General features: G+C 34.8%; 1 protein-coding gene across 2 annotated transcripts; it reads left to right on the top strand.

The window, feature by feature from the left end:
- Nucleotides 1-25,014, top strand: LOC125669659 (fizzy-related protein homolog). Of its 2 annotated transcripts, XM_048904349.2 has the most exons (13): nt 1-99; nt 3,483-3,577; nt 3,811-3,939; nt 6,321-6,452; nt 6,951-7,013; nt 7,153-7,254; nt 16,118-16,273; nt 19,170-19,235; nt 19,420-19,522; nt 19,694-20,112; nt 20,212-20,316; nt 23,943-24,035; nt 24,163-25,014. In XM_048904349.2, the coding sequence occupies exons 2-13, from the start codon at nt 3,512-3,514 to the stop codon at nt 24,202-24,204; spliced, it is 1,476 nt and encodes a 491-aa protein (XP_048760306.1). In that variant the 5' UTR covers nt 1-99; nt 3,483-3,511; the 3' UTR covers nt 24,205-25,014. The 2 variants fall into 2 exon arrangements, with proteins under 2 accessions (XP_048760306.1, XP_048760307.1); XM_048904350.2 differs by lacking the exon at nt 3,483-3,577 and having other exon boundaries at nt 27-99.
- Nucleotides 25,015-27,964: the final 2,950 nt, after the last annotated feature.

Below are 27,964 nucleotides of genomic sequence, written 5' to 3'. Positions count from 1 at the left end.
TAAAACCATAACGGGAAGTGACGCCATCTTGCAAGAGAAACTTACTGTGCAGTGCAACGAAAACAAAAGATTTTTTTAGTAAATTTAAGATATATGCAGGTTTGTTATTGATAATTTCTATTTTGTGTAACTAGTTCTTGTTAAATGTTGACGATGCTACCGTTAGTTGAGTGCAAAAAGATGCGTACATTCTTAAACGTCGTACTCCTCTCTTGCTGATGTCCTAGTCATCTTCTGTTTACGTTTATCTGATATATCAACTTGAACATCTGAATTTACAGAACTTAAGGGTTAAGAAAGCGTTGTAGTGGAAATAATGGCAAGCCTTGTTTTTCTTTTATTTGTATTGGATCAGTATACGATGCTGTTTTGGGACGAATATATTGTAACAGGTTGGGAACACTTCTCCTATAGCGAGATATTCTCCAATTTCTCGCTAAAACGCGATTATCCCTCTCTAGCGAGAATAAAGACATCCTGGATCAGTTTGAGTTTGCATCAGCAATAATACAGATTACATTCAGACGTTGTTTTACCGACTATGAAAAGTGACATCACTGTACATATCATATTGTTAGCTGAATATTATAGTTATTTTTGTATCTTATTGGGAATTGTTGCAGTCGTACTGAATATCTCTCATCTCGATACTTTGAAGGTATTAAAGTTTGCAAACCGGTACCAGGGATTTTTTTACTCCTTGAACCAAGGGCCCAGGGCCTTCAAGTTTGGGGAAAATAGCGATATTTGATTGAAATTGGGAAATTTGTTTCATGCAAATAAATAAGAGAAACAAGCAAAAAGTTAAAGGACACATCTCATGTTTTCAAAGTATACAACATTACATGCATTTCGTCTTCTTTATGCTTATAGTAATTCTAATAGTTTGTTCGCCGAAATTTTGCGATAATTAACCACAATACAGACTTAAATCTAAGCCCCGATTTCAAAAAGTCTAGTTAATTAGGTAGGTAGTCACATGGTACAGTGACGTCACATGCGCTCTTTGGATTGTGAAAGTACTGCGAGATATTATTAAAAACTCAACTTTTAGGGGCCTAATTTATTTACCATGGGCAACATTTAAATCGATGTTGACAAATTGTCCGAGTTTTATATGTGTTCGCCACCAGTGCACACATATAACGATATAAATACCCAAATATAGTGAGTAAAGCGTGTATGAAATCGGCAATATTGTGAGTAAATAATGTTCATATGGGTCGCTGTCTACAAACTGTTTGGTGATGTTAGTCCTTTATACATCTGTAATTGGCGCTGTTTTTCTAAAATCAACAGTGCTATTATTATTTATTTTTGGATTAGACAAATTATGATATGTTAAATTGTTGACAAGTAGGGCCTATGCCAAGCTATTGTCACGAGTGCATTTCGGAAAGAAAGAAAGACAGCGCACACACAAATCAATAAAAATATTCAAATTTAAAGTGGTAATCACATTATTTTATTTTGATAAAGCAATCTTATTACTATTTTTGAATTGTGATCTGCAATAATTTTATAATTCGATTTAAAGTTAGGAAATACAATATTCTATTATTTGTATAATTAAAAGTTCAATTATTTTGTATCTTTAATTTTTTTGTTTGTAAATCTACCAGTTGGTAGATGTTACATTGTATTGTCGATATATGTTGCAGAGTTCTTGAAATTTCTTTTGAAGTGTCAGACATTTGGTCCGATACTGTTAGAAATAGTGTCAGCCCAAACAAAAGTTTGTCAGTCCAGAAAAAAATGCATTGCTTTTGAGGTTTTTATAAATTTTATTTATAATCAACTACATGTGTTATTGTATTCAATCTCCATCTCAGCTATACGTTCATAAATTCTCCTTTCATACCCTTTCGCATCTTCCTCACACTCTGAATCTTCTTCAATTCACCGAGTCACTTTTTTGCTCCATTTCTCTCTCGTCCTCCACTTCTGTCCCATCCTCCACTTCTCTTTAACCCTCCACTTCTCTCTCACCCTCCACTTTTCTCTCTGTCCTGTCTATTCCTCTCAACTTCTTTCTCATCTTTCTCTGTCCTCTGCAATCGTTTAAATTACTCTCTCTCACTTTGACCCGGGTGTAATTGGTCTCGCGACTTTGAGCAGATGGTGTCACCTAGTAATAGGTAAAACCGCATCAAACAAAAGTCATTGTCTCCCAGATTCCCGGTTTCTTTTCTCCTTGTAGTTCTCACAACAGATTCCTCACGTTTACGTTTCAATGTCTTGCCGGATTTAGCATCGGTTTGAAAATTTATGGGCCACATGGCCGCCATTTTTCCCGGTAAAAAACGGACTTCGATCTCGATCTTTTATCGGCCATCAGGACCGACAATTAAGTAATTTGTGTCGGACATTTACTACTTTTATCGGATAATCCGACATTACCGACACTTTTCAAGAACTCTGATGTTGTTACAAGGTGAAGGTCAGTTGGTCCGAGTGTGTATTGAATTTGAAGAGCAAAACAGAATGTATGCTATAGGCCTACCAGTGCTTATAGCTTCGATATATCCATTTTCTTGCAGTTTATGAGGGTCTCTGTCCAAGCGGTTTTTGAAAAGGTTACTGGGTGTGTTTTTTAAGGTAAAGTTCTTGCTCCAACAAAAAAATTATCCACATCTTTTTTCTCGTACCTTCCTTGAAAAATTGAAAAATACTCATTCTAAATCCTTTCTACCGACAACTAGTACACCCGAGCATGGCACAAAACATCTTTATGCGTTATTATTTACAAGCCGTTAATGTGATAATTGTTTGTTTTTTTGTCGATTAAATCTAATCTGTTTATGAAATGGCTAATAGATGTTTTCAAACCCGAGGGCGCATATGACATCACAAATAATGGCGCGTAAACTAGTGAAAGAAAATATGCATATCGCAAGATTTGAATTTCATCGCTTTCAAACTCAAAACCTACGCAAAATATTTCATTTAAAACACATTTAAAGTAGTTTTAGGCATAAAAAGAATTAATTTTGCTGAAAAAATGAAAAAGTTTAGAAACATGCGTTGTGTCCTTTAACCATTTGATATTTCATTATCAATGTGGCTTAAACAAGCTTTAATGTTTGGTCTTTGGCAGAGAAAAAACTGTCAAAAATTTTATGCAAGAGTGACACTGAGGTTCGATGGCCCCTCATGGCATATTTTCATCAAAGCATCCATCATTTTGGAATTTTTAGGCATAATTTGGAGGTAAATACCTGCTTTTCAGCATTGGGAATGGACCCTAAAAAAATCCCTGGGTGCTGACACATGTGTTTGTAGAATTATTACCAATGATATACATACATAGATAAATTTCACCTATTATGTGGTTACTCAGTGCATGTAAAAATACAGATCAATATTACGTGTGGAAATATTTTTATTTTTGTTTTTATACATTGTATACAGTCATATATAACTGTATACAAGAAATGGAAAGACTTTCATTGCAGAATTTTTTTTTATTTCTCTTGTTGCAGTAAGTAAACATTGATGGATATTTGGATTGATGGATCCAGAGTATGAGAAGCGCCTACTAAGGCAGCAGAATGGACAAATTTCACCATATGCATCAGTGAGATGATTGATTTGTTTGTTGTGAAAAATCTTTTCAATTTGACAAAAATTTTGTGTTTTCGAATAAATAGTGGCTTATATAAAGATGACTGCATTTCGATGAACTGATAGGGGGGGGGGGGGGGGGGGGGGACACGACATACCTTGTAAGTGGTAGTACTGTGGTTTATAGAACATAGTCTATAAAATACAATAGATATATTTTTGATAAACTGAACTTTTTTTTGACAGCCACTATCTCTCAGTCCCAGGCTGAGCCCTGCCAGTCCAATAGCTTCCCCAAGCAAAGACAAATATGGTGACAGGTTTATCCCTAGCCGAGCAGGTGCTAGCTGGCAAATCAACTTCAACATTTCAAAGGTATATAAACCAAGGTTGTGGTTAACCACTAGCCAGTGCATTTGAAATTTCATGTGGGTGATCAGATACTGAAAACTCGGTTGCCCACACAGCAAACAAAGTTTTTTCCCGAGAACATTCCAGGATTTTAGCTCACCTGAGCTTTTCTGATCACCCGTAGTCCTCCGTACGTCCGTCTGTAAACTTTTAACATTTTTGACTACTTCTCAAAAACCACTGGGCCAATTTTAACCAAACTTGGTACAAAGCATCCTTAGGTAAAGGGAATTTTAAATTGTTAAAATAAAGGGCCAGGCCACGTTCCAATGGGAGATAATCAAGAAAAGGTAAAAATAGAGTAGGGTCATTAAAAAATCTTCTCAAGAACCACTGGGCCAGAAAAGATGAAATTTATAGATAAGCTTTATTAGGTAGTGCAGATTCTAAATTGTTAAAATCATGGCCCCCGGGGATTGGATGCCCCGCCACAATAGTGGATCAAAATTTTACATACAAATATATAGGAAAAATCTTTAAAAATCTTCTTCTCAAGAACCACTGAGCCAGAAAAGCTGAGATTTATATGAAAGCTTTCTGATATAGTGCAGATTCATGGCCCCTTGGTCAGGAGTTCAGGCCCTACCGGCAGGGCCAATATGACCATATATAGTGAACATGTATTAAATCTTAGAAAATCTTCTATTCTACTCCTACATATATTTGACAAAAACTAAATGTATGGGTATGATGTCCATGAAACCTTCTATCAAAATTGTGAAATTCATGGCCCCAGGTCGGGGCCAATATGGCCATTTAGTGAAAATGTATTATATTAGCTGCAATAATGTAGCCCTATCCGATTTTTTTTTATTCTGATGTTTTCAGGATAGGGCTACAATTCCATAAGATCTCTGTAATGGTGCAAAATAATTGTATGAATAATCCATAATAAGTTCCATGTATTACATGTAGTCCCAAATGTTGTTTACACCAAAAGGAGTACCAACTTTGTGCTTGGGCATGTCTAATAAAGGTGTTTTTCATTAAACATTATGTACAGCATGCAAAATTCTTCATCTGCTCCACCATGCTTGTTGTCACGAGATCTCCTAGGTGAATCTACTGAAAAACCTAAACATTGACAATCTGCTCGAAAATGTAGTTACTTGAGCCACTCCGACAAAGAAAGGAAAATCATATGGTTGCAGAAAGAATTTACACTCTGCTGTTTGTTTTTTAACTTGATATTAAATCTAAACCTTTTTAATACTGACGAAATAGCTTCTCCTCCATACTTGTCCATTGATGTAAATACTACCTCATATGGCATATGCAAATAACTTGACAATCAGAAGTTGAAACTTCAGTACATCAAATGTGGCGCACAAATATGAATCGAGAAATTGCCGCTAGTATTATGTCTTTGAAAATCTAATTCTCTACTCTCATATATAAAATGAAGAGTGAATAAACATGTGAATAAACATATATTAATAAATAAAATATATATATATATTTGAGAAAAACTTACTTAATGCACAATCATGATGTTCATGAAGCTCTCTACCTAAATTGTGAAATTCATGGATCTTGGGGTCCTTTACTTTTCAGACCCTTTTTTCTCTACTTTCACAGTCATGGGAGATAAACTGAATGTATGGTTATGATGTCTGTAATGTCCTCTTCTGAAATTGTGAAATTCACGGCCCAGGAGAAAGGCGGGGAGGGGTCAAAATGATTTGTATGCTTCAAACTTTCATTTTTCCTTCCTCTGTAAATAGGAATTGTATGCATATTTTGAAAGATCACAAACATGTGAACAAAGGACTTCATATTGAGGATTAAATGCAAATATGAGACTCCCTGTTTGGGCTATGATACTCAGGTGACTGTAAAGGCCCGTGGGCCTCTTATTTACTTTTGCTTTTCCTAAAGCAGTTATCTATACTAAGATCACATTTGAAAAGAAAATGTGGCAGCTTATCAAACGCTCCCAGGAAAGAGTTGCTGGCTATAATTGAGGGAGAGTATAACAGAGATTGACAGTGTGAAAGCAAGGAAACTGTTTGAAAATTCAAAGAGATACACACACACACTGTCACACAGAGAGAAAGAGAATTAATGCTAAAAGAATACAAAATTAAGATTTCACCATTTTGTCAATTTTTTAAGAAATATGTTGTAGATCTCTGATCATCTCATTATGAGTCAAAAAATTCCAACTCTTTTAACCACAATTCTGTAAAGATTCACACTATTTTTTTTAAAGATATAAAAATGTTTTACAACTTAAGAAGGATGAGGGTAATGCTATTTTTCAGAGCATGTTTGGCTATCTAATATATCTATGTTGAATCTTTGTTCTATACTAAGAAGCATGAACAAGTTCTCAATAATTTCAGGGAAGTCCAAATTCATCACCAACCCCCTCCTCAAAATCGAAAGACTCGGCAAATGACACGGCTAAAGATGGGTTGGCTTACTCCTGCTTACTAAAAAATGAATTGTTATCAGCAGGCATAGAAGATCTCAAGGTATTTATTTTTATAAGCATCTTTGATATCTAACTCGAGGCTTTTCAGATATTACCAATATTGTTTAGGCCAGCATTTGAAATCGTATCGTTTTTCTCTAGGTTTATTAACATTAGTGATTTAGCAATAGTTGCAGACTCAATTGACAGCTGAAAGCTGTCATCAATGTTCATGAAGAAATTTTACTTTTACTTGATTTAGCTTTCAATAAATTGATAATGACTTCATAAAAATGACATAAAATTTACTCTGTTCATATTTTGATTAAAATCAGTAATTTAATGCCATTTTTAAAGATTTTTTGGCTAAATTAAAACAACAAAATTTAACAGGAGATAGTAAATATAAATAGAATTCTGTTTTATTTGATTGTTTGAATTTGTCACTATTACATTTTTGAAAGAGTGTTCCAAAAACAGTGTCTATTGACAATATGGGAAATGGAGCCTATTGTTCCCTATGGAAGATCTAATACGTTTTACTGTTATTTTTTTAAAGCAAGACCATCTGTCTGATGACAGAAAGATACTTGTTCCAAAGGAAAGTCAGAATCTTTTTAGGGTAAGACCTCTCTCTGATTTTAATTGATAAACTAATATTAACTCAATATGATTCATATGGTATTTATTGACATATAGATGTAATACAAAGTATCAAATGAACACAGTGAATTACAAACCAGATTGTTTTTGTCTTCCAGTACCATGTGCCCCGTAGAAGTCTAGATTTCAGTGACTCTTCTCCTTATTCTCTGTCCCCTGTGGGGAGCAAAAGCCAAAAACTTTTGAGATCACCACGCAAAGTAAGTATTTCATCCAACATTTCAGGTAAAGCATTTAAATCATAAATTTAAAAAATCACATTTGTTGTACATGTATCATCCATTTCAATATATTGAAAGTGATTTTGTTAACAATATCTTTACAAAGATTTTTATCCTAGAATTAATTTTGATATGCCTGTCTGTTGATGGGTCGTGTTATGGTATGGACTTTCCTGTCCATCTGTCTGACCGTCTGTTAGCTTTTCTGTGTCCAGGTCATGTCTTTCACACTGTGAGGCGTAGGGCTATCAAACCTGTTCAGCTGTTTTATCTTTGGGAAAGGTGTGTTGTGACCCCAAAATAGATCACTGTGGCCTCTTGTAATTCTATGGCTATACACTACATACTCATACCATTTCCAAATCATACTTTGCACACTGTAAGATCTAGGACTATCAAATTTAGTCAGTTGGTGCATCTTGTGGAGGGAGGGGGATTTCACAACCCAGGACTATGTCACTGTTGCCTCAATTTGGAATTTTATGGCTTTACATATTCAAATTATGTCCAGATCTTATCTTGCACACTGTAGCTGCATTAAACCTAGTCTGCTGATAGAGAACTTCACATATGTTACAGTAATTTTATTCCAATGTACATGTAGTTACAATTGACAGCATCACAGTTTGTAACTTTGAATGTGCAAACATAGATATGCATCCTGTACATGTAGTTCCAGACAGGGTATCATGTACCCAAGCAGTACACTTTATGTCATAAATTAATGAAATACACAAGATATACTCAAAATTAGTTTCTGATGCTAAATTAAGACATGCTGTAAATATTTATTTGGGTTGGGAAATTTTGTTTTTGCACTGAAAGTGATTTTGTATGGATTAATTTCTTTGTTTGTTTTTGATAACATTTAATATCCGTCTATATTAGTATCTAGTGTAAACAATATCACTAATATTAGCTATCAGTAATTCTGTTATGAAACACCTGCCATATATACAGGTATTTCAATGAAGCAATAAGGGAAATATTTAAATTCAATTTCTTTAATCAATTTCTACTAAAACTACAGTTTCTCATGAGGTATTTGTATACAGTTTACATAATTGTAGTTGCTTAAATTCTCCTCAGTTTTTGTCAAATGACATATACACCATTTACATCTGATTTCACGGTGTGGTGCATCATATCTTTTAGAACTCTCAATATGTACTGTTAATTCTATGCTAAGTCAGATAACCCTTACTTTTGTGTTTATGTAACTCTTCAGTTTGGGGAGTTAGTTTTGAGTGTAATATAAAATGGAGGGAACCTCATGGTGTTGTGTAAATTAACAATTGGTAGCATATAGCGTGGTTCCGAGAAGGAAAAGGACACTCCATTAGTGTGAATGAAGGATTAAACTGTGAGTGATAACTTTATCAGTGTTTCAAAGTGAATGCATAAGATTTGAGTAGGAAAAACATGGCAACAAAAATCAACCCACCAAAATACAGTCCATCAAAATCTTATGAGCTATACAAACAGGAGTTGCTTGCATGGAAAGAAATTACAGAATTAGAGAAGAAGAAACAGGGAGTAGCAATGGCCTTAACATTACCTGAAGATGATGAATCAAAAATTCGTGAAAAAGTGTTTGATCAAATTAAACTGGACGACCCAAAGAAGGAGACAGGGCTTGAAACATTAATTGAATTTCTAGATAAACACCTTGCAAAGGATGATCTGGCTGATAGCTTAACAAAGTTTGAAGATTACAGGAGAGCAGAGGGACAGACTATTGTGGAATATATAAGCGTGTTTGATGCAAAGTACAGGGAAATAGAAAAAAAAGGAGATGAAATTGCCACCTGAAATCTTGGCATTCAAGTTACTGCGCAAAGCTAACATTTCAAAAGAAGAGACTATGATTGTGCTAACAGGGATGAACTATGATGAGAAAGCTACTTTACATGAACAAGCAAAATGCTTTTTGAAAAAGTTTAAAGGTGAAGTGTGTGATTCCAGCTCTGCTCATTCAGCTGGACCAAGTATCAAGTTGGAGCCTGCATTCCTTGTTGAGAATGAAGAAGCTTTGTTAGCAGCTGGGTATGTAAGAAATCAATCTTATTGACCTGGATTTTCTGGAGGCAAACGTGGTGGACGTGGTCGAGCCTATGATAGCACGAAGTCACATAGTTATCGTCAGCCGGAATACAACTCATTCAAATCCATGCCTAGTCCAAAACAGGGAGGACTTAAGAAGGACATAAATCCTACTGGCAGTGATGGTAAATTATTGACCTGTAAGTCATGTGGCTCTTACAGGCACATGATTACAGATTGTCCACATAGCTGGGAAAACATGGCAAAGGTTAATATGTGTACCACAGAACATGCAGTGTTGTTTACTGGATTTCAACGAGAAGACATGTCTCGTTTATGTGTGGATGCCCAGAACTGTGCGGTGCTTGACAGTGGATGTAGTAGTACAGTTTGTGGTCAAACATGGTTCAACAGTTATATTGAGTCTTTAAGGGATATGGACAAGAAGAAGATAAAGTGTTCTGACAGTAAAAAAGTGTTTAAATTTGGAGGAGGAACTTGTCTCAAGTCTACAGGAGAGTTCAGCATTCCCGCTGTTCTAGCAGACAAAGCTGTAACCATTCAAACAGATGTTGTAGAATCTGACATACCCCTACTCTTGTCTAAAGATTCCATAAAAAAGGCTAGCGTGAAAATGGACTTGGAGAATGATACAGCCACAATATTTGGAAAAGACATAGCATTAAACTTGACAACAGCTGGCCATTATTGTGTTCCAATAGATAAGTGTGATACTGTAGCAGTTGCAGATGTATGCAAGGCGGAAACAATAGATAATGATGGAAAACTTTCTCAGGACAAACTTCTCAAACTTCATAGACAGTTTGCTCATCCACCAATGAAGAAGCTAGTAGCTCTTTTGAAAGATGCGAAAAACTGGAAGGAAGAATATCATGAGACATTGTCAGATATTGAGCGAAAATGTGACATTTGCAAGTTGTTTGCCAAAACTCCACCACGACCTGTTGTAGCTTTGTCTTTGGCAACAGAGTTTAATGAAAAAGTTTCAATGGACCTAAAAAAGTGGAATGACAGATGGATTCTGCACATTATTGACATGTGGTCACGATATGCTGTATCTGTGTTCATAAGTAGAAAGAAACCGAGTGAAGTAATTGATGCTTTGATGACACATTGGATAGGGATATTTGGAGTAATGGGGGCCATATTTACTGATAATGGAGGAGAGTTCAGCTCTGAGGAAATGAGAGAAGTGATGTCCATTCTTAATATCCCTACTTGTACAACGGCTGGAATGAGTCCTTTCCAGAATGGATTGTGTGAAAGGGTACATGCAATTACTGGTAACATGTTAATCAAGCTCGAAGCCGAGTATGGAAAGAAAGACTGTCAGGCTCTACTATGTTGGGTAAATATGGCACGGAATTCTCTTCAAATGTGGAACGGATTCAGCAGTCACCAACTTGTTTTTGGAACCAATCCAAACTTGCCTAATATTATGACTGAGAAATTACCGGCACTTATGGGCACAACAACCAGTGAAATTTTTGCTAAACATTTGAACGCTTTGCATTCATCTAGAAAAGCTTACATCCAAACAGAAGTTGAGGAAAGAATACGGCGTGCACTGAGAAGTAAAGTCAGAGCATCTGAGCAAGTTTTCAATAATGGAAACAGTGTATTCTACAAAAGAGAGGGAAAAGAAAGATGGCTAGGACCAGGAAAAGTTGTATTCCAAGATGGTAAAGTGGTTTTTGTACGTCATGGCAGTGTGTTTGTTTGTGTGTCACCTAACAGACTTTGTAAAATTGAGGACAGTTCTTCTAGAACAGGAAATGAAGAGGCAAAGAAAACTACTGAGAGTGAACACTGGAATGCCAGAGAGACAACAAACTCTAAAGCAAGTGAATACGAGCTGTCAGAAATTATAGTCAATAAGGAATCTACCAGAAACGTAGACAGTGCTTCAGGAAGTGTGCATCTTAAAGTAAATGACAAAATAGCTTACAAACTAAATACTGATGAACCTTGGAGAAAAGCAACTGTTCTTGGTAGAGCAGGAAAAGCAACAGGCACTAATAAGAACTGGTACAACATACTAGATGACGTAAGTGAAGACAGAAAAAGTGTTGACCTTGGTCGCCTACCATGGAAAAATGTTGACAATGTAGTAGATGACCAATTGTCAGTGTCAATTGATGAACAAGAGGTCAATATAAGTAAGGGCTGTTCCATTAAAACATATGAGGTACCCGGGGAAGGCACTTTAAAATTTGGGTAACCACCCATAGAAGCATAAAAATGTAATGAGGGACCACTCACAGAAGCAATTTTAGATAGTGCGGCACCACCCATAGAAGTGAAATAAATGTGAAATACACTTTTTCTTTAAATTCAATATGTATGAATGACTATTTATAACACTTGAATAGAGGTCTATTTTCAGATGTTCCCAAGCATGATAGTAAAGAGAAGAGTATCTTGGGTGTCATCACCATTCAAATAACTGGCCATCATAGAACCATCAATTTATTTTATCAAGACTGTCTTTCTTACACATGATGAACTAAATTAATTTTATAAGTCTACCTGTTCATAAAAAATCTAGTATTGTAAATGTTCAAAAACAACTATTAAAAGTTTTAAAATTGACTAGTATTTTGAGTATTAAAAAACAAGAAAATGTGTCTCTTTACGTAAATAAAATGATATTCTATGTTTCTTAGTCAATATATAAATATAAATTCTACCGTTTTCAACAATTTCGATAAATTCCAATTTCTCCATTCATATTTGTGCGCCATGTTTGATGAGGTCCATGGAATTACCGCAAACACCAGGTAATTCCCGAAAACACCAATGTATAATCAAAAAACACCTCTAGGATGATAGTTCATGCCTGTAAATACATATATCCAAAGTGTCATTCATATTGAATGAGCTATGGCTAATTTTATGTCTTGTATTTCAGACTGCATTTGTCGGCGCCATTGGCGAATTCAAATTCGACATGACTATAATTATGTATTTTAACAAGCATAAATCCAAAATAAAAGTTATATTTATTAACCCAATATCACTGGGGAGAGAGAGAGAGAGAGAGAGAGAGAGACGCAGTTAAATTTCGAATGAAAGCACTTTCACTTATATATGTGCCTTAGGGCCGATTTGCATTTAGTCCACAGGCAATTGCATCGCTTGGGGTAGAATTTACTATATAAAACTCTATATATAATAAATTCCACCCCCAAGCGATGCAATTGCCTGTGATTTAGTCGACCAACAAAAAAAATTCACAAAATTGTTTTCTAAAGTGTTTAATTTTGATTACAGAAAATATCCTAAATCTGTATTACTACTACGATTTACATTTTAAAAAGTGATATTGGGCATGATCACTGGGGGTCAAAGTGCAGTCTGATTAAAATCAGACCCTATAAACTCATTATCATATCGTTGATATGATAATGAGTATAGGGTCTGATTTTAACTCAGACTGGGTCAAAGTGATATCGGTAACTGTAGTTACGGACATCCAAAAAATGGATGACGCTAACTCAGCTTAAAGTCATTATCGTTGATTTTGTGATCATAAATTATTATTCTCTCGTGCTTTATGTTTTCATTGATATGTCATTGAATATAGAAATAAAATACACAGCAGTTTTTTATGCATTGATCCCTAATTGAAGAAATCCACTGTACAAAAATAAGGGGTCATGAGTAAAGTGTAAAATACGATGTCCGTAACTGATAGGAAAACCAACTGAATATTTATACACAGGTCATTGTTATAGTCATAGATCATAGTCCCGCTAACCCGACAAACATTTTCAAAAAAAAAAGTTATTGAATGACGAAGTATGACCAAACTGCAGATTAAACTTTATAGAGCCCCGTGCTAACATAACTTATATTTTTTAATATATCAGAAGGGGCATGTTGCCGGTTAATTTGTGTAAAATTCTTGACAAGCAATAAGATAACAACAACTAATGGTGCTTGAATTGTCCGATTATGAAAACCTTAGATTGTGTACATGTGTGGGTGGAGGGGGGGGGGGGTGTAGTTTTCATCCACTCAAACTGTCTCAGTTTCCCCATCTGACTTCAATTTCTTAAATCGTGCAGTGGGTAGGTCGCTACAAGGATAACTTTCATATTACATACTCCGATTATACGTGCCTGTAATCAATATTTAAGGATGTAAAACCTCGGTGTCAAATGCAACTAGTTCATGAAAAAAAGACTAATATTAATATAAACAAAAATTACTTAAACGATTTGCATTTGAGTTGCTTCTATTCATATACGCTATCGATTATCAAAAGTTTTAATTTCTATATGAAATCATTTTTGATTTAGATCTATTGAATAATGAAAGCAACATCGAGAGAGAGAACAACGGTAATTATTGATTATAATATACATGTATGTATGCAGATACGGGAAGTTTAAAAAGTTCAGTATAAATCTTTTACGTACAATTTCTTTGTGATTAATTATCCATCCCCTTTCATTGTAATAATTCTTTTTATATCCCAATTTGTTTTCTTTACATGTTAAATTTTACGGCTGTTAAGAGTCCGGGTTAGGAGTAATGAAGGAGTGGCCCCCCCTTTCTAAATCGATGTTACGTGCTAAGCTGTTTATCTCCCTCTCAGTCAAAAATAAATACAAGCTATACTACAACTTCATTGGATTTACCGGTACTGGATAATTTTTCGATATAACCTTTTTATTCCATCTTCGCTAGCCAAGATTATTAAACGCACAGTTGACCCAAAATCCATGGCTAGCCGAGATGAGATGAATTTTACCCCCTGTATTATGTTATAACTGACCAAAACCTAGTAAGTTTGTTTTACAACTTTCATTCAGAAGACGGGCAAGTTTGTGAGTCACTATAAATAAACAAGAAAACGTCTGCATTTTTATTTCAATCGTCAATTGAATATTTTGTGTTATTATATACTTTCAATTTCATCTCTTCTTTTTTCTTTAAAAGTTTGCGGGCATATATCACACGATATAAGCCCGCAAACATTCCGGCCCGCAAACATTACGTCACAATCAAATTTCTACGCCGTTAATTTTCAAATTTTTCATCTTTTTCATCTTTTACTCAGTTAAACCGATAAAGTTATTGTTAAAAATAAAATTATTGTTAGTTTCTAAATGAAATTGAAAGTATATAATAAAAAGGTTATAGACTTTGTATGGGAAATATGACGACCTCGTTTTTTGTCGCGAACGGACCTCGCAAGCTCGGTCCGTCTACGCGCCAAAAAACTCGGTCGTCATATTTTCCCATACAAAGTCTATAACCTATAAATATTTCAAGACTACATGTAACAGGAATTACGGTTACGGGGGGCGCCACTTTATGAGGCAGGGGGTCTGGGGGCCGCCTTGCGGTGGGGGCCCAGGGGGCGAAGCCCCCGGATTTTACAGATTTTATAGGGCTTGAAATATATCTCCTATCTAAGTCATTTATACTATTTTCCATCATTTCTAATAAGGTGAAATTAGTAAAATGTCGCAAATTTTAAGGATTTTGGAAAAAATCAAGCTCTCCCTATAAAATAATTCAAGAAATCAAAATATTTTGTCATTTATTTCTCCGGGAGTGGAAGATATTATTGCTTCTTTTATTGTTTAGTACATCTATCTAAACAAACAAGATACCACGATTTACCTTAAATTTGAAAATGCGCCCCCCCCCCCCCCCCCCCTCCCCCCCTTAAATCCGCCACTGTGTAAACATGTAGATCTATATAGCAAATCTAAATCACCTTTTTAATTGCAATGGAAACCATACGTTAAAGAAACCCCATTGCTTATGGTACACATTTCTTTGAGCTGCTACTATTTATCAAATTGAAATTACTGGCATGTGATTGTCGTTGTTCATGACCCTTCTTTTATTTGGTAAAGTTGTGCTGCATGTGCAGTGAAACAATGTACCGACGAGTGGTGGAAATAACACAGTTGTTTGTATACAGGATGTCGAAAATTTGGGCCGGCGTTTCATAAAAAGGTGTGAACGTTTGCAGGGAAGTCTGATAAATAATGTATTTGGATAATGTTTGCTTTTGATTTATATTTCACATTATGTAGGTATTTGCAGACGAATTGTGGAATCTTATCATGTTTGTGAAATAAAGTGAGAAATTGAATACTGACTTTTAAAAGACACAGAAATACAGAATTGATATGTACAAAGAAGTTGCTATGAATTAATGATCTTATATGTGATGAAAATTATCCATAAGTTATATATAACCAATTAAAAAAACCTCCCAAAGCTTCACGGACGCCAATGGCGCCGATAAATGCAGTCTGAAATACAAGATATAAAATTAGCCATAACTCATTCAATTCTCCTTCAATATGAATGACACTTTCAAGTTGGCATGAACTATCATAATAGAGGTGTGCACCCATAGATTTTTTTTTAATTGCCGTCCCCGGGTACCTCATATGTTTGAATGGAACAGCCCTAATGTTGATGAGGGTGAAATGAAAGAAAAGAATTTCATAAAGGCAGCTAAAGAAGAGGAGTTACAGAAACTACTAGATTTTAAATCTTGTCACTCATTATTTCATCCAGGTGATGAATAAACAGCTGCAAGGTGCTCATGAACTGCATGTCAAAAAGCAGTGTACATTTTAATGATAAAGTCATTTGTTATATGTAATGATCACTGATGTCTTCACATACTGATGACATCACAGGTAACAATCACAGTTAACATGTGTTCCTTGGAACACTTTAGTTTGTGATTATGATGAAAGTTCTTTAATTATAACCATAAAAAGTACAACTTTTTTTGCAGGCTGTAAGAAAGATCTCAAAAATCCCTTTTAAGGTGCTAGATGCCCCTGAGCTGCAAGATGATTTTTATTTAAATCTAGTCGACTGGTCCTCACAAAATGTGCTAAGTGTAGGGCTGGGAACATGTGTATACCTGTGGAGTGCATGCACTAGTCAAGTGAGTATTGTGTAAAGTACTGTACTGTGTGATGTTTGGAAAAGTTCAATGTTCAGAGAAGTGACTATTTAACTCATCTGGACAAACTTTTGATGTAGTGACCTTGGACTTTAGTCTACTTTTCAAAAACTGAAACCTTTTAAACCACAGGGGGTAGGTTTAAGTAGAGTCATGCTTCCTGGCAAGCTATGTTGTCTTCTGAAACAACTATTGTTATGGAATGGATCCAAGACAATTCCATAAAATTGACAATGATCACAGTTTGCATACTTCTTTGTAATTGAATGAGGAAGAGTCCTATTTAATGTTAATGTCATTGATGAAATATTTATCAGAATTATGATTCATGCTATAATAATTATGACTGAATTTATGTGCAACTTAACAATACAAAATAATAAATGAACGAGTTAACTATCTTTTTGGGCTTTCTTTTTAACATGCGACTTTCGATCCTTTGAATGTAGTTTGGTGAGCTAACTTTGTGTGTGTGTATTTCGACATTTTATTTAATGTTATTGTACATAAATCTCTAGGCATTGCATATTATTTTCCAACTTGGAAGTTGAAAATGTCTAAACAGTGCACAAGTTAACTTTTGACTTCTGTAATCTTGACAACATACCTTTTAATCACTTTATCATAAAGTTTGTGTGTATGTTGTTGTATAACTAAATGTTAGGGTACATAAATCTTGAGGCGTGTTTTGAAATCTAATGCCTCGTTCACACGAAGAATTTAATTTGCATTAAACGTAAGTTAATGCGAATTAAATCTGAACTGCGTTCACATGGAGATTTTAATGCGCATTAGTTTACTTCGAATTAAAATTGACGTCGCGATTTAATGCGAATTAAATTTACTTCGCATTAGCTCCGTGTGAACGCTAAGCGAAGCTAATTCGAATTAAATGTAGACGCATGCGTAATGGCCAATTTGGGTCACATGCATCATACCCATGGTCAGCTATATATATTAATGTTAGTTTTGTACGAAAAACTAAGCAAAATGATAATAATCACTAAAAACATGTACAAACAGCATGTCATTAGATAATGTCAGACGTAAATCTGTGCTCTGCATAGGCATACTGAGTAATACATGTGGAAGGAATTGTTTTTAAATACAACAACGTTTTAAAATAGTGATAATATGATTTTCTTTTTTACATTTTTAAAAACATATGTCGCTCATTGTTAATTTTTATACCATATGACGTCATAGTAGACTTATAATACGTATTAGTAATTAAAAATTACGTCATAACAGTAGTCAGCGGAATGGTGAAAAAGACATTCCGAAGTTTTAAAATTGGGCCCATGAAGAAACAATATATTGTCTAGATTGAATGCTGGTTGTCGGAGGAAATAACAAGTAATTCTTGGGAACATATAAATAAACACGACAAAAAAACTCCTTATGTGTTGATCAGAATTATGTATGTAGACCCAAATTGTAAACATGTAGTATACTACATGTAGGCCTATATAGCGTTTTGAACAAAGAATTCTGTATAGATCTACACAATATTCATTAAAATATCTATAAAAATAATTTTCAATAACATAGTCTATTCTTTAATTTATTTCGCGCACCCTTTAATAGAGATGCATACGAATTTAATGCGCATAAGTTTACTTCGCATTAAATATTACCGCCGTGTGAACGCTATTTAATTCGAATTAATTTAATGCGCATTATTTTACTTCGCATCAAATTTGATGCGAAGTAAAATTTAATGCACATCCGTGTGAACGAGGCATAAAATAATATTTGTCAACAGAAAATTATATGACGAACTTAAAACATATATGAAATTTCTTAAAACATTGATATTATTTTTAAAGCATCACGGTATAGCTTGTTGTAGTGGTCACAAACCATAGACCTTTTTTAAAATGCATAATAAAAATGTTTAATATGCATCTGTATGTCTATAAAATCTCATTCTCTGATACAAAAAACTTACTCCCTTCTGAGAGAGAGAGAGAGAGAGAGAGAGAGAGAGAGAGAGAGATTCTACAAGATACTTACTTTGTAATACAAAAAACTTACTCCCTTCTGAGAGAGAGAGAGAGAGAGAGATTCTGCAAGATACTTACTCTGAAAATGCATCTGAACTAATCTGTCCTGATTTCCACAAAAGCATTTGGTCTCATTACATTTTCAGATTTTACTAATACATTTATATGTATTTATTTTATAATGCATTTATATACCTGGTATATTTATTTCATATCGCGAGGGAGTGGTCTGCATAGCAGTGCTCTTGTTTGCAGATATTTACATGTGTAGTGATTTAAGTCTTGCAGCATGTTGAAATACCCTGTGGTTTTTATGGCCCCTGTAATCAGAGATTTGGGGGCAAATAAATTTTTGTCTGTCTGTTTGTCCTTAAAAATTTTTAATTTAATATTGAATGGATGGTGATGAGGCTTTTATATTTAACATGTGTATTCATTGTGACAAGACCTTTCTTTGGGTACCAAAATTTTTGACCTTGTAACCATCACCTTGGAGTTTGACATACTTTTAAAAAACTTCTAACCTTGACCATAACTTTTGAATAGTTAGTGATAGGGGTTTCACATTTCACATGTGTATTCCTTTTGACAAGACCTTGCTTTTAGTACCAAAATATTTTACCTCATAACCTTCACCTTGAAGTTTGATCTACTTTTGAAAAACTTTTAACTTTGGCGATAACTTTTGAATGGTTAGTGATAGGGCCTTCTATGTTACATGTATATTCCTTGTGACAAGACTTTGGGTGCTGTGATTACTTTGCTACCATGGGGGGCATCAGTGTTTCATAAACACATCTTGGTGTTTTTTGGGGGGGTTTGGGTATCAATAGTAAATGGTATAATGAATTGTCATAACGGTATATTTATAGGTGACCAGATTATGTGATCTCTCCAGTGACAACGATACAGTGACCTCAGTATCATGGTCAGAGAGGGTTAGTTTTTGTGGATATTTATAATAAACATACCATTGTGGAAGATTTAACACTTATAAAAGTTTATCAAAATACTTTTAAAGATTTAACGCAAAGATTTTTATTATGATCATCCAGACACCTGTGATATAGCATAGAGTGCTTAGATAATGGTATATTTACATTGGCCATTATACATTATTAGGGACACCTAGTAGCTGTGGGTACTCACAAAGGATATGTTCAAATTTGGGATGTAGCAGCAACTAAGAAACTGAACACACTAGAGGGTCACAGTGCCAGAGTTGGTCAGTATATACATGTATTGGTTAAAGTTAGGAATTTTGAACAATTTGAATGCTATATTTATAGGAAATTGAGACAGGGTTTTCTTTGGGGGGAAAAGTGTGTTTCAGTATCAAGAAACTAAACTTGATATGCATTTTCTTGTAAAATTGTAACACCACATTGTATAACAGGTGCTCTAGCTTGGAATACAGACATTTTATCATCTGGGAGTCGAGACAGACTGATTCTACAGAGAGACATCCGGACACCATGTGTTCTTCCTGACCGCAAATTAACAGGACACAGACAGGAAGTGTGTGGACTGAAATGGTCACCTGATCACCAGCATTTGGCCTCTGGTGGTAATGACAATAAACTGTATGTGTGGAATATGACTAGCACTAACCCAGTACAGACTTATAATGAGCATTTAGCAGCAGTGAAGGCTATAGCCTGGTCCCCCCATCAACACGGACTGCTGGCAAGTGGTGGGGGTACAGCTGATCGTTGTATTAGATTTTGGAATACTTTGACCTGCCAACCTTTGCAATGTGTGGACACTGGCTCTCAAGTTTGCAATTTGGCTTGGTCCAAACACTCCAATGAATTAGTAAGTTCAATGATTTAAAGCTTAGATAAATCATTGTGAAATTCACGGCTGAAGAGAACCATGCATATAATTGAAATTTCATTAAAAATTTTATTTTAGGTCAGTACTCATGGATATTCACAAAATCAGATTCTAGTGTGGAAGTATCCCTCCCTTGTTCAGATCGCCAAGCTTACCGGTCATACCTTCAGAGTGTTATATTTGGTAAGGGTTTCATTCACTTAGTCCAAACATGCATGTGACTCCAAGTTACATTATTCAGTACATTGGATTCAGTAATACCATATACAGGGAAATATTCGTCCCCGTTTTATTTTTGCCCCTTTCACTCTTGTTGTCAGTGGGCAAATTTTTCTTCTTCTCATATCTCTCTTTAAAGCTGTATGGTCCGAATTACAATATTTTTTTCCATCACGTAAAAACAATATTAAATCATCGCATGTATTTAGTTATGAGGCTGTTTGATATATCATACATTATTTCACCTGTTTTAACCAAAAGTATTTGATTTTAAAACAATGTTTACAAATAACAGCGTCACTCTTCCATTCCAAGTGACAATCACGTGACCAGTTCAAACTTTCAGATCATCGGTGGTCTTATCTGTGTAAAGCTGTGTATTTTGTTACAACAGTACCGTGCCATAAGTTTAACAGAAATAAAAATATCAAATACCTCTTAGTAATGCGATGTTTTACGCTCTTTCAGTCTTTAAACTAGACAGTTGTGTATGAGTTAATACATCATGTTGGGATTCCCCTGACGCCCGTGGGTCTATATATAGACGTCTAACACTGTATAATTTATGGGATGATTTATATATGTACCACACTATATTTACTTCCTAAATAATATTCTCACTGTTTTCTTTTACATGCAGATGTTTTCAAGCATGTAATTAAGGGAAAGTTAATAACTTTATAAAGTAATTAATCTGCTTTAAAGTAATTATGTACAAAAATAATACATGAACATCGGGTCATACAGCTTTAACACAATTGTGTCTGGGCGAATTTAAAACAGTGAAACTGTCAACAAATGTAGAAAGGCAAAAATAACCCAGCTGTATACATATTCACATGATATAAAATGCTTTCTTTGCTTTGTTTAACAGGAGATGAAGTCACAAGTATTGCATTTAACAAACCAAAGAGAGACATTATTTATTATTAATTTTTTTATTTATTTATAAATTTTTATGTGTGTTCTTTTTTTTTTTTTTAGTATACTGTAAATACTTTAAAGTATGTGAAATATAGATATTATTGACCTGTAAATTGTTTAAACATAACATTTGAAAATCACCTTACCTTGACTTTTCCCTATACGTGTATTTGGTAACAATTTTCATATTTGAGTGATGGTAAATGAAAATAATCCAAAGACAAACTATAAATGCATTTTTTTTTATTGAATTGTAAGTTGATTTACATATCACTGCATACTGCTTTAACACATTTGTTTATATGCAAATAGTTTGAAAACTAGGTAATGGAATGTATATATTCATACGCACACAGACAGCACTAAAAAAAACAGATCTAACTACTGTCAACTCTCGATCAAATGCCACCTTTTGTTCTTTTGAATTTATGGCATTATAATGAATTTGGCGATGAATTGAATTTCTACCATCTTAGGCAGAAAGATATATATATGTAAGAGTTACCTACCTTTTACTTAAAATACTAGTTACAACAATAAGGCTTCATTTTAAAACAGTACAGTACATGTACAAAACATATATACACAGTATGTTCCAAGTTATTTAAAAACCTTATACAGTGTAGGTATTTTGCATGGCCATTTTCTGGCAAATGAGCTGTCATTATCTGGATCAAGGTCGACAAGAATTTCATTCTTTGCAGCCAAAATATCACCTTTGTCCTCCTTTTTATGGAATTTTCCCATAAAACAGTCAAATGAATGTTGATTTCCTGTTTTGTTCATTTTGAATGGTTTCTGTGGTATGTAATAATTTGCTTATTTTCTTCAAAATTCATCAGAAACCACTTGCATGGCAAAGACATAGCTAAACTGAAATATTTTTCTATGATGTAAAAACAACAAGACAAAAATTCATTTAAAGTAATTTTCTAGTTCATTTAATACAGCATTTTCTGGAATTCTTCTGTCCAGGTGTACGCTGGAGATCGATAATGACCAATTTACCACTTCAATGACCACATGCACCCGTGGCAGTTTATCGAAATAATTAATATTTTGAAATGGACTTTTGTAATAAAAACACTGTGGCAAATGGCGATAGCAGTTCTTAGAAAAATATGGTTTATAATGAAAATGGCAATGAAATTGAGTGGCGATAATTCGCAAAAGATGTGTTCATTGTTACATTAGATTTCAACAGAGATTAAGCAGAATGTTAGCTGCAATAATGTAACCTTCTCTGATTTTTTTGTTTATACTGACGTTTTCGGGAGAGGGTTACATTTCCATAGGATCTTCGCAATGGTGCAAACTTTTTTTATGAATAGCTTATAATAATGTCTTGTGTATTTGTCTCTAATGTTGTTTACACTAAAGAGTACCAACTTTGCACTTGGTCATGTCTAATAAAGGTGTCTTTCATTAAATATCATGTACAACGTGCTTCGTCTGCTGTGCCATGCTTGTTATCGTGAGATCTCATAAGTGGGGCTACTGAAAAACCATGGTTGTGTTCAAGATCGTAGTAGCTGCGAAATAGGTTGTGGAGTTAGTAGGATGTGTTAATTCACATGCAGACAGATGGCACTAAACAATGCATATCTAACGAGAGTGAAACAAAATGTGTCCTCGTAGTTGCAAATGACCAGCAATGGATTTCAATAGAAATCAAGCAGAAAACACTTAGTGAATTTAAATATATGTGTATGAATGATTTTAAACTGTTGTTAATGCAGTTAATGATGAAAATATGTTTTCTTAATTTACATAAAGAGTCATGAAAATTGTAGATTAGCCATTAAGATACTTTAATTAAGAATACAGAGTTAACGCATTCATTCACAATCATCCTAAAAACAGTCAGTGTTCAGTACATGCACTAGGCAACCTCTGCTCCCTCTCCAGAAATTCCTATGAAAAAGTCCATCTGCTTCTCATACGTTCAGTGAGAATTTTCATAACAATTTTTAAATATTTTCCTCTTCCAGTCATTACAAGAGATGTTATTTATAAGATTTATGATCTTCATCATGTATTGCTATTTGCCTATGAGCAGATGCACATTTCCAGAGTTGAGACATTAATATAGGCATGTATTTCTGAATGGTTCATGCAGTATATCTTTATATCATCTGACATAACACACCTGTTAATGTCAAAGTGACGAATCAGACAAAAGCCAAGGGTTGTGTAAAGTTAGAACAGCCTGGGAATATAAGTGCAGTATGAAAACTTTCCATGTTTAATTTTCATACCAACAGATTGAATATATGTCACATTGAAAATCAAGTGTTATTGCATTTCTGAAAAAGACACAATGTCATCTGTTTTATTTCAATTTCAAGATTATATGCATGATGCCAGTCATAGCACAAAGATCAGAGATCCCTGTCTGTGTGTCCATGTTTTTGAATGCAAGTTCATTTGCTTCTCACAATTGAATGCAAGAAAGTGACACACATACAGAAATTTACACCTTTTATCAAAACTTTGCCAATTATGCAAGTTATCCATGATTTCTTTGTTTTAGACGCCCATGATACAAACAATTTATATATTTAAATTCCTTGAATACCAGGTAAATCCATCATGTTAAAATGAACAGAGATTGCTGTCTCTGAGAAATGGGTCCATGTAATAATGAACTTATTTTTTTTTTTCAGGCCATGTCTCCAGATGGAGAGGCCATTGTAACAGGAGCCGGGGATGAAACACTTCGATTCTGGAATGTTTTCAGCAAGACTCGCTCAACCAAGGTAGGAGTTATTTACAGCTAAAACAAATGCTTAAAATCATTGTATTATAAATTCAAAATGTTTGATTGTTATGAGTCAGATATTTAGTTTTGAATGGACACTGGAAGATTTCCTTTTTTATCTACAGGAGTCAAAGTCGGTGTTGAATTTGTTTACCCGGATTCGCTGAGACTGGGTGTCCTGTACAATACTACCCCCACTGTGTGTTCTTATTGATGACAGCAGACATGTTGATGACTAGTTGTTGTCTGGTTCGGTGTTATATGTCAGTGATGTGTTTTAGTGACTTTGTTTTACCTAGTACTATGACATTCTGGGTGGTGTAAAATCAATTACTTATTATGACAAGGTAAAAGGTGTGCTAGGTAGTGTGCACTAAATAGACAGATGTGTAGTAGATTTGGCTGTGTTATTTTTAATACGCTCACTGCCTCAATTTTCCAGCCTGAGTAAATGTAAACTGATTTATTGGTCATTTGCAATCATAAATGATAGATATTTGTGGTTTTAGGTTTCAAATTTATTAAAGTAAATTCTTAGTACATATAGATAAGCAAAACAGACAAATGTAAATGTACACCACTTTAATGATTTAAGCTTTCTTTTATTCATCACTCCTGAACAATTGCTAACTAATTTTCATCTGTGTAATTGATTTCTGTCATAGAAAGTAATTCAATTTTTTAAAGCAAACTTGCATAGTTTGATTAGTAGTTGAAACAAATGGCAAGACTTTTCATGGAATTTACAATTATTCCAATCAGACTCATGTGAAATATTTTATTTTTATTTTACTGGAAATGAGAAGGCTTTTGTTTTGCTTTGTTTTCTTTTAAGTTTCTCTTTTTATAAAACCTGTCCACATTGACTGTGACCTGTTGTTTTATTTATATATTACCTATTTGCAAAGAAGCAGCTGTATGTTTTTTGTTAGGAAAAAGATATGTTCATTATAATTAAAAAACAAACATATTTTGTGCATGTGTGTTTTGTGTTGTCTTTGATTATTTCTAGAAAATGTAAAATGGCTGCATTATACATGCTTCCCTTCACATGATGATGTTCCTTATAAAGCATGGCATATGAATTTGTCTGACAAATTGTCTGACACAAGTATTGTTCCTTGGAGCACTTGTATTTGTGATACGATGTACTGATATTCAAAAGTCTAGTAAGAGAAACTTGAGTCTTAGAAAAATTATTAAAAATGTTAGATATGGACCACTCTTCATTGGGAGTTGTAGTCGTGCAACTCGAAGAAATCTCATCATGGAATATTCTATATTTGACTTTCTCCACCGAAAGCAATGATAAAAGATTCGTGCTAGGATTTGCAGTGGGTGTCTCGTAATCTCGGCGAGAATTGTCGGGGCTGGATATTTGGTCTGACATGAGGCGTCAGTCCAAATATCCAGTCTCGGCGAAGAGGCGGCAGTCCAAATATCTCGAGAAGAGGCGGCAGTCCAAATATCCAGTCTCGAAGAGGCGGCAGTCCAAATATCTCGAGAAGAGGCGGCAGTCCAAATATCCAGTCTCGGCAAAGTGACGGCAGTCCAAATATCTCGAGAAGAGGCGACAGTCAAATATCCAGCCTCGACGAATATCGCTGGGGTTTAGCGTGGCTAGTCCATTCATATTTAGCAATCACGCAATGAAGAGGTTTTCCCATACTTTACTTATAAAAAAGACTTTTATTGCACAGATCTATAATAGCTCAATTAACCGCGAAATTACGGAAATTGATGAGCAACATACCCTATAACCATTCCTATTTATAAAACTGCAATTGAATATAACCATTTCAGCTAACTTCACTAAAAGTGTATTTTCCGTTAATAAACTTTTTTCAATATCAATATGAACTTTACCTTTTATTATTAACATTTATAAAGCGCACAATTTTATAATAAACTGCAATCAAAGGCGCTGTACATGAAGTAAAACAATATTATTTGAAATTGCTGTATTCACTTATTGTTCTTATATTTGGCGACAGTTCATTCCATACAGTAGGCCCTGATATGGCGAATGACCTAGATGCGAACGTTTTGCGTTTAACGACCAGAACATTGAGTGTTTTGGCTTCAATACTAACAGATCGGATATTGTATGCTGACCTCGCGCTCAACATTTCTCAAAGATCTAAAGGACTCGCTATTATTGAGACACTTAAAAAGCAATACAAGCGATTTTAAATTTGATTTAAAAATTGCGGTGGCGTAGAAAGGCCAAATGAAAAAAATATATATCATTCGTTCGGACGAAGTAGCCATTTGTTCGGACGAATTGGCAATTTGTTTGGACAAATCAGTCGTTCGTTCGGACGAAATAGAAATACATTTGGACGAAACAGCAATTCGTTCGGACGAATTAGCCAATTTGTTCGGACGAAATAGAAATTCGTGGGAACGAATACCGGTAAGTAACTTATTTCGGACAAATTAGTAATTTGTTCGGACGAGTTGGCAATTTGATCGGACGGATTTGTTATTAGCTATGAGGTAATGTCAATGGCGTAGTCAAACATGTAAAGAGCTGAACTCCGGGCTTGTCACGTGAATACTGTTCAGACTTGTGTATTCATAAGGGCTGGAGCTCAATCAAATGGCTTTCTTCCCCCCCCCCCCCTTTCCCATTACATATATTTTCTTTTGCATGTATTATCACTTCAGTGTCGTCAAAGTTAATTAGATGGAATACAATCCAAAGGGGGGGGGGGGGTGTAGGCGCATGCTTAGGCCAAAATTTAAAAAAAACGTAGAAAATTTAACTTGGAAATCAATAATTTAAAGCAATATGAGTTGTATTTTTAAGAATTCTATTTTGCTGTAAAATTGTGTTATGATTATTTTCTAATAATACTAACATCAAGCGTAAAAGTTTATCAAATGAAAATGTTCTGTACAACGGAGTAAACTCATTCAATAAGAAATCAGTTTTGTACAGGACGACAACAATGCAGTTATGCGTCAATTAGAGCCTATTGAAGATTGGTCAACGCAAATCTGGATTTCCAATCTTTATAGCAAATAACAATTTTAGAACAGACATTTCTACCACAAAAATCAAGGCGAGGGTGTTATCAAACAACATTTATCATAAAGATGAGGATCTCGTTTGGGATCCCAAAAGTGTGAGAAGGAGCACAAACATACTCTTGCCCCTACATTTCAAAGTGAGAATAGGACACGAGCAGGGGCGTAGAATCGATTTTTGAAAGGGGAGCTGGGGTCAGCCAAAAAGGAGTGAGGGGGGGGGGCAGCCTGACCAAAAAGAATTTTAACATGTATAAAGAAGAAAAAAGGGAAGATTCCAATTAAAGTGGGGAGGGGACCAGCCCCCACCCCCAGTTGCGACGTCCCTGACGAGTCTCCGCTGTCAACCCACCCCCACCCCCTATAGGCCTATTTATATACCTACTTGTATCAAATGAGCTCTCTGTAAAGATACGACGAAAATGTCGCTTATAGGTTGCTTAATCGTCCGAACGAATTAATGATTTGTCCGAACGAATTTGCTAATTCGTCTAAAAGAATTTCTATTTCGTCCTAACATATTGGTAATTCGACAGAACGAATTACTAATTTGCCTGAACAATTTGCTAATTCGTCCGAACAAATATCTTTTTTGTCTTAACGAATTTCTGTTTTGTCCGAACAAATTGCTAATTCGTCCGAACGAATGTTTTTTATTTAGCCTTTCTACGCCGCCGTTTAAATAAACTGGTAACCAATGTAAAATCTTTAGGGCTTCTCTAGAACTGTCGGTAGAATTCCATTTGAGCACAACTTTTGCAGCACAATTTTGAAGCAGTTGTATTCTTTTGATAGTGCAGTTTGGCAGGCCGTAGAGAACACTATTTAGCATAATCAAAATGAATGACCACTCAAGATTGCAGTAGCTGTTTGCACGAATATTCGGTTAGGTAT

This window comes from Ostrea edulis, chromosome 4 (assembly GCF_947568905.1).
Source record: "Ostrea edulis chromosome 4, xbOstEdul1.1, whole genome shotgun sequence".
NCBI classification, from domain to species: Eukaryota; Metazoa; Mollusca; class Bivalvia; order Ostreida; family Ostreidae; genus Ostrea; species Ostrea edulis.
This window is presented reverse-complemented; position numbering and strand designations above follow the sequence as displayed.

What these genes read in the sequence shown, in the direction of transcription:
- LOC125669659 (XM_048904349.2), top strand. Translation starts at nt 3,512, where the DNA reads ATGGATCCAGAGTATGAGAAGCGCCTACTAAGGCAGCAGAATGGACAA. An exon ending in CAGGCATAGAAGATCTCAAG is followed by an intron (nt 6,453 to 6,950) that starts GTATTTATTTTT and finishes ATTTTTTTAAAG; the next exon opens with CAAGACCATCTGTCTGATGA. An exon ending in TTTTGAGATCACCACGCAAA is followed by an intron (nt 7,255 to 16,117) that starts GTAAGTATTTCA and finishes CTTTTTTTGCAG; the next exon opens with GCTGTAAGAAAGATCTCAAA.